General features: G+C 36.5%; 1 protein-coding gene across 1 annotated transcript; it reads left to right on the forward strand.

Moving 5' to 3' along the window:
- The first annotated feature begins 3,375 nt into the window (after positions 1 to 3,375).
- Positions 3,376 to 8,240, forward strand: LOC141907167 (DNA polymerase eta-like). The gene is made up of 10 exons (XM_074796739.1): positions 3,376 to 3,500; positions 4,148 to 4,282; positions 4,389 to 4,603; positions 4,992 to 5,173; positions 5,463 to 5,566; positions 5,648 to 5,767; positions 5,977 to 6,100; positions 6,182 to 6,247; positions 6,335 to 6,504; positions 6,969 to 8,240. Exons 1-10 carry the CDS (start codon positions 3,376 to 3,378, stop codon positions 8,170 to 8,172), a joined length of 2,445 nt encoding a protein of 814 aa, XP_074652840.1. The 3' UTR covers positions 8,173 to 8,240.
- The last annotated feature ends 55 nt before the right edge of the window (positions 8,241 to 8,295 follow it).

Genomic DNA, 8,295 nt, shown 5'->3' on the forward strand with positions numbered 1-8,295 from the left:
GAAGGTGTTTCATTAATTAACTATAACGTAGAAAGCACAAACACAAGTCGTATATCGTACCTGAATTATTACCAATTTCCTGATTAACTGTTCTAAATTATGATAATTAATGGATTTTGTTTTGAATCTCTTTGCGGCGATGATGCTATTTTGACCTGTTTCTGAGGCGTGTATATGTTAATGCATGGAATGTAACGTTTTCTTTTTCTCCAGGTCGTTAAACCCTGTAGGTGGGGATGGATCCGGCTTAAGTTCCTCGGAGTACTGCTAAGTCCAGTATCACGGCATCGCACAGCGCGATGCAGGCAATTTTTGAAAACCTTTTCGCCTCTAGATGCACCTGAGCATTTGTGGGCACGCCGAATTAAACTTTCCACATTTCCGAAAATGAGCTATGTTCATCCACGAGTACCTCTTAGGCAGTTATGGCAGTTGGTTGGATCCGCCCCTAGTTAGGTGTCTTCAGTGGGTCCCGATGTCTATACAGTCCTTTCTGAAAAACCATGGTTTATTTTAAGCAGGGATTCGGACGATTCTTTCGGGATTGTGAATTCAGTTCTTATTTTATAGTATAGATTCGAGTTTGATTTATCGAGGTTAAGCTGTGCAAAGTATAAAGTAAAAGTGACTGACACAAAATTTTGATGTACGTGGAATGTTTTAATGCGGATCTATTGAACCTGATTGCTCGTAGATTGAACTTGCTGTAATTATTTTCAGTCTTCATTGAACACTGTGTGCGTGCGTGTGTATAATACTGTGGCATCTGAGCAGGAGTAGATATATCGGTCGCGTTATAAAAATGAATGTATCTTTCGGTTCTGTGAAATGATTACTAGTTTTACTGTGATATAAATTGTGCTCGGCACAAACAAAAAACCACCAAAATAAATGAATAAATTTTATAAATAAAACGTTCTGTTTATAGTTTTTTGCTTTTCTTGTACGAGGAGATCGAATTTACGGACCAGTGAGTAATTTTTGATTTAGAAGAAAATACGGTGAATTCATGTTTTATTTATAAGGAGACTGTATTTATCCAATATCTGTATGTTAACACGGTCGCGGTAGCAGTTTTGTTGTCTAGAAGCGACTGGTGTCGGGTTTTAAGATAAGAAAAGATGATATACCTTTGTTCTGACTAGAATTGATAGAATAAGGATGTCTGAAATACATCATACACAGAAAAATACCATATACAGTAAAGACACTAAATAATTTAGAATAGATCATCAGGTGCTGCCACTATGAATAACATTGACGGTGAATATTTGAACTAACCCATCAGTGGCATAATCTTACTGCGGCATGCGAGTAATATGTTAGTTCACATATTCACCGCCAATGTAGAATGCTCAAATAATTACAAGTTCTTCTAACATTTACTCTGGTGAATAAAATGTGATTGGTACCGTACAATTTACACGAATGTTAAAACAACTATAAACTTAAATCACTGATATCATTGTTGATTATTTATTGAAAGAATGATTATCTAATGTTTTCTAAAGCTGGCCTGCAATTAGGTACAATTATAGCTTGCTAATAAAAATAATGATAATCAATGATAATGAAATAATAGTTTGATTTGTTAATCTTAGGCTTTCCTGAGTGAATTTGTAGGTTTTATCTCTAGTTTAATGCTTTTATGTTGAACTGTTTTTGCAATACAGATCATGTGTTTGTTCATGAGGAACTCATATATGATATTAAATTCCTTGAGTATTTGGCTTTTAGCAAGGTATAATAATTGCTATAAGAATATAACGACACACATGTTCATCATTCACGTTATATCCTCTTCAATTGTTTAGTTTAGTTTAGCTTATAGCAACTTTTTCAATGTTGCGGTTTTCAGTGGTTCATAAAATACCGATTTAATCAAGGTCCTGTCTAATATAGAGGAGCAGTTCCTTGATAAATGAGGAATATATGAACAGAGTTAATTAGTAAACTGTCCTAGTATACGTCCCATGGTTGGGCTGTTTTTGAAATAGAACCCAAATGTTAGAAGAACTTGTAATTATTTGAGCACTCACCTGGCATTTTGTATTAATTGTTTTAGAGGTACTCTGGAGAATAAAATCTGGTTGATACAATTTACACGAATGTAAAACAGTTATAAACTTAAAATTATCAATATCATTGTTGATTTTTTATTGATGATGTTATTTTGATGTTATTTTCAAAGCTGGAAGAAAAAACGTCAGAATACTTATTTCAAGCGGATTTATTATGTTTGAAAATCTTTGAGTTAAGAAGAGGCAAAGTTTGCAAATTTATATTTTTCTGATAAAAATAATGTCAATTAAAATGAAATTGAAGATGGATTTGTTAATCTTAAGCTTTTTAGAGTGAATTCGTAGTTTTATCTCTCAAGATTGATGCTTTTATGTTGAACTGTTTTTTCCTAAACATTTCACGTGTTTGTTCATGAGGAACTTATATGATAAATTCTTTGAGTATAATACCTGTCATTCAGCGGCGTATAATAGTTGTCATAGGAATAAAACGACATGTTCATCATCATGTTATAACTCTTCAATTGTTAAAAGTTTAGTTTATAGCAACTTTTTCACCGTTAGATTTCAGTGGTTCATGTGATAGCGATTTAATTAAGGTCCTATCGTAAAATAGAGTAGAGTTTGATAAATGAGGATGAACATTAGTAAATTGTCCTAGTTTTTAGTTTATACGTCCATTATGGTTGGTCTATTATGAAATACAGTCATCGTGGTTGAGGAACTTATCTGGATTTTCTATAATTGTTGTATGAAAATAAATATGATTCACGTTAAAACCTTTCAATCGTTTCATGAAGTTTTTAGCAATAATCAAAGGTTGATTCAAATGAAGCCCTTTGGGCTTGGCCCTGTTTGTTTATTTCATCGTTGTTTCTACCATGAGTTTTCTTCGAATAAATAATCTTTTCTGTGGTGACTCTTTCTCATATTCGAGAAGTTTGAATTGGTCAGTGTGGTCGATTTATGAATTTACAATGGTGAATCCTTTTTAGTCTGACACTAAACGCGGTATATCGTTCTCCTGTTCAAGAAGTAGAATTGGTCAGCGATGGTCAAACATAAATTTGCAATACGAATCGTCTGACACTAAAAGCGGTATATTGTTCTCATATTCGAGAAGTTTGAATTGGTCAGTGGTAGTCAGTGAAATGCTGCCGATCTTTTACCGTTGTGCTGGCTTTATTTTTCATTGCCTCGTTATTTTCAAATTTTTTTAAAGCCTCGGGAACAATACATTTTATTGAATTGTTCATTTTGGTACTTAGCGCAACCGATGATTTTTCAAGGTCGTTGAGCTGATTTGTTTATAAATTTTTTGAATGCTTTTATAGAATAGAATAATATAATTAGTATGGATCGTGTAATTGCATTAGTTGATATGGACTGTTTTTATGTTCAAGTTGAACAACGTTTGAATCCTCAATTGAAGGGTAAACCGTGCGCTGTCGTACAGTATAACCCTTGGAAAGGTGGAGGGTAAGAAAGGTCTTACTCTTTTAAGTCTTAAAAAACTCGAGAGCATAAGAAGGATTAATATATTAGGAAAGCTGTCATTTAAAATATCAAAAATCTAATCTTTGATACGAGCCTACGTGTAGTATCCCAGTATCTACATGACATACTAGAGGATGCAAGTTACTACACACACAGCCATCTCAAACTTCACAATTGCTCCAGTACAACTACTGTCTGTCACACCTACTCTCCGTAAGCAGTTTGACGCCTTATAGTCAGTGACCTGTTTGTGGTTTAGTTTCACGATCGGATATTTTCATCCGATTATAAAAAGCCTACCACCAACGATGTGGTAACCAAGTATTTGCCGCCCAGCAGGGACCAGTTGCTCAAAGGTTGGTTAAAGATAACCGGCCGTTAGATACCATAGATACAATGAAAATTCAATTGTCACCATATTAACTATCCGCTGGTTAACTCTAACCAACCTTTGAGCAACCGGCTCAGCAAAAATTAACCAACCTTGCGCTCTCCCCTACCCGTTGTTTTAACTTCAATATCGGATACTGCGACGTATTACTACAGATTACAGATTACAATTTATGAGAAACTAGTACTGTAGGGCCTGTCTATTTATTCCTGATGGATCAGTTATTTGTTATTTTCAGTATAATAGCAGTAGGTTATGAAGCACGTGCGTGCGGTGTTACTCGCAATATGAGAGGTGATGATGCTAAATCTGTATGTCCCGATATAAATCTCATCGCTGTTCCTCAAGTTCGCGGTAAAGCCGACCTTACAAAGTAATCAGCGTGAATTCAATTTCAACCTAGGGTTCAGTTTCATAAAGAAGTTACAGCTTAAAACAGTTAGATTTCGGACTGATAGTTTGCGTGTTTTGTGTTTTAGGTATCGCAACGCTGGAGCTGAAGTGATAGTTGTATTATCGCAGTTCTCGGCGTGCGTTGAAAGAGCAAGCGTTGATGAAGCTTATATCGATATCACGGACGAGGCTGAAATACGACTCAAATCTTTATCCGAAAATAACAAATCTCTCACCGGAAATATGCTTCCAAATACACACATCATCGGATATGATGACAAGCAAAAATGCCCTTCAGCTGGTAAAACTTTTTTAAGGTTATCAAAACAGGCTGTGGAGTGCCCAACTTTTTCCTGCCATTGTGTTTTCCCCACAAATTTAATGTAATTTTTGGTGAAAAAGTTGTTTTTTTCTAACAAATGACCATTCACATGAAGTCCAATATATTTTGATGGTTAAAGTGCCAGAAAATGATATCTGGAAGCATCATACCCAGAGTCTAAGTAAAACAGATTTCTCTTGCTTCGTGCATTATGAGCTATCTAAAATTTCTACCCTGCGCGTGTAAAATTTGATCCCTCCCCTCCACCTACTTTTTTCAAAAGGACCACTTGACAGCCTGATAGTAGGCCCTAATTCTATCAGTGAAGTTAGAAATGAATTCGAAGCTTTCATACTTTCAATTTCAGTTGAAGAAAGTGACGTGAGGCGACTCGGCGTCGAGTCGTGGTTGAGTGAATTAAACACGCACAATGAAGATCGTTATTACGATAAACTATTAACTACAGGTGGCGTGATAGTGGAAGAAATGAGACTAGCCGTCTACGAACAAACTGGATTTCGTTGTTCCGCCGGGGTCGCCCCGAATAAGGTACTTCATAAATGTAAAATCCCACAATTGTTGAAACACTAAAAAATTTAAAATACTAGAAATATTTCCTACCACCTTTCTTCACTCAAAAAAGATACCTCGTACAAAAGCCCTCAGGCTAGTTTCTCAAAAGTTGGTTCTAGTTGTGGTGGATAGTTTACATATGTAGTGATGAAATTCTGTTAATACCATGAAAAATCATCTTTCAAGCAACTGACCTTTTCCGAGTTTTAATTGCCGAGGAAGGATATTTCAAACATATTTTTTTGTGGATTTCAATCTGTTTTAGATGCTGGCTAAACTAGTGTGCGGTTTACACAAACCAAATAAACAATCTGTACTTCCGCAAATATCAGTCGCAGGACTTTTCAACTCAACTCCAGTCAGAAAAGTGTAAGTAAAGGATTTATGCCGACTCGAATGGAACGTGCGAGTTGCTGAGAGTTATCACGGTTCTTTGATTACTATTTCCAGGCGTAATCTCGGTGGTAAACTGGGTCTTAGTATCGTTGAACAGCTAGGCTGCGAAACAATGGCGGATCTCACTAGAATATCACAACTGCATCTGGAGAGTGTATTCGGAGAGAAAACTGGGTAAGATTCAAATTACAATCAAACATCTTTAAAATGCCAGTCCTCACATTCTTCTGAGTAAAAAGGTACCGAATTCAATGGAATACCATTCTTGATTGCGCTGAATATGCAATAATGCCATATTTTCTTGGTAACGATGACTTTGTACTATAAGACATTAGAAAGAAATACCAAATTTAGACTTGTTGCTGAATTTGTTGTATTTGAAGTTGCTGGTTGTACGCCGTTAGTCGTGGAATCGATACGGACCCGGTGAACCCGAGACAATTACCGAAATCAATCGGATGCAGTAAAAACTTCCAGGGAAAAGCTCAACTCGACACCAAAACTAAGGTAAGAATTGAAAAAGCATTTCTGGAAATGATTTGAATAACAATACAAAGGAATTATACAGTTTGTGTAACTGATTTGTAGGTGAAACATTGGCTTTTAGAATTAGCGACGGAATTGGAAGAAAGGCTTATCACAGACAGAGAAAAGGTATGACTCGATATAGATAAACTGTCAAGATATTTTCAATTCAATGCAGGTAACTTCATCATTTACAATTTTTTGTCGACATTTCAGAATAAAAGGAAAGCTCAAACTATGACTGTGTCGATTCGGAATCGGAATTGCAGTAAAGTGTTAAGTGTTGTATCGCGATCTTGTTCTATCGTCACGTACGATAAAAGAGTTTTCGCCGATACAGCGTTCATACTTCTAAAAGAGTTTAATACGAGTCACGATGAACAGTGGTACGTGTCGGGTTCATTCATATTCATATACACTGAAACATTGTTTTTAATATACTATGTAGTAGAAGCCTGTATGCTTTAGACGTGAAGAACAAAATAGAAGTCACTATATACAAATTCGAAAGATTTAAACACGATTTTAGAATCAAGAATGACAATCCAAAATTGAAAGACCCACAGTTTCGGCTCTCTCCCTATCCCTGTCTCAATCCCAGCTATCCCTCTCCCTTTACTTCTCTCCCTGCTATCCCTCTCCCTTTACTTCTCTCCCTGCTATCCCTCTCCCTCTCTATTGAGACCTCTCTATCTGTCGGGTGTGGTGGTCTCTTAGAGTCTGAAATGTCGTCTTTAAATTTTGGATTCGGAATTCTTATTTGTTTTAGGCTCTTACAGTTGTATGAAGTGGGTCTTTTAATCGTATCATATAGTGCGCAGATTTTAATCAATCAATTTTACTATTTCAGGGCGCCTGCTTTAACATTACTCGGATTATCAGCGGGAAAATTCAAAGATGTAGAAACTTCGACTTCGGGACTCGTCAGTATCAGTAAATTCCTTTCACAGACACCGACAACTCCATCAACTCAGACTCAGCCTTCATCATCTCAACAACCGATCAAACGTTCAACTTTAACTTTATCAGAAATGTGGAGTCCCAATCAACAGCGCATCGATCAGAAACAAGAAAATACAACAGAAATCGATATCAGCGAATCAGAGGAATCTAGTTTCATCGATTGTAGCGAATCGTACGAATCAAAACAACTGAATCAATCAGAATCTATCAGATTCGCGACTAGTACTGCGCCTTCACGGATGGATACACGACAAAACGTATTAAATCCTGATGAGTGGTCATCTACAAACACTGTTCATTTAGAGGAGGCAAATAAACAACAAAATGAGAAAACACAACATAGTTTATCAGCTCAAAGACTGAATGCAGAAAATTCTCGTTCCGGATTAGAAAATTCGTTGAGTAACGATTCTACGGGTTTCTTCGGCAGGAAAATGAGAGCTTTGCGAGAAAATTGCGATTCGAACGCGAGCGTGACCAGCGCGCCGGGTAATTACAACGAAAGCAGCAACGAATCGGGATTCTTCGCTATGAAAATGAGAGAAATCATTTCGAAAACGAATCAGGAATCTTCGAACGATGAAAATTCAGTAGAATCTACGAATTCCGTTTTTGGCGCCAAGAATACGACAACGACTGATGACGGAAAACTTGATAAAACACAAGATTTGAAAAGTTCGACAAACGTGAAAAGGAAACAGGAGCAATCAAATAAAGACCAGATCAGAAATCAACAAACTCCACTTCATATTAATCATGAGGATAATGAATCTAGTGACGTTTTAAACAGAGAACAATCTCTCGAATCAACTGAAGAGATTGTCACTGAAAAGTTCGATAGTTCCGATTATATGATTTGTAAAACGTGTCGAAAAAACGTTCTCATCTGGAACATGCCCGAACATACGGATTATCACTACGCGATGGAAATTCAAAATCAGCCGACAGTTAGAACGACGGCGTCTGCCACCACCAGTAGCTCGTCGACTGTTAAACGAAAGTCTAACGACAGCTCCAGTCGTAAATCAAAGAAAACTAAATTATCGTCGAATAGTTGTATGTCTTTAGATCAGTTTTTTAAACCTAAGTGATGCAATATTCAATATACAATAGAATGTGCTTGCCTCGAATTTCAGTACTGATAAATTCAGAGCAGGAATGGGTCATTATAACAAGGAATTATAGTGAATTTGTCCAGGCCTCGGGATAATCTG

This window comes from Tubulanus polymorphus, chromosome 6 (genome assembly GCF_964204645.1).
Source record: "Tubulanus polymorphus chromosome 6, tnTubPoly1.2, whole genome shotgun sequence".
NCBI lineage: Eukaryota > Metazoa > Nemertea > Palaeonemertea > Tubulaniformes > Tubulanidae > Tubulanus > Tubulanus polymorphus.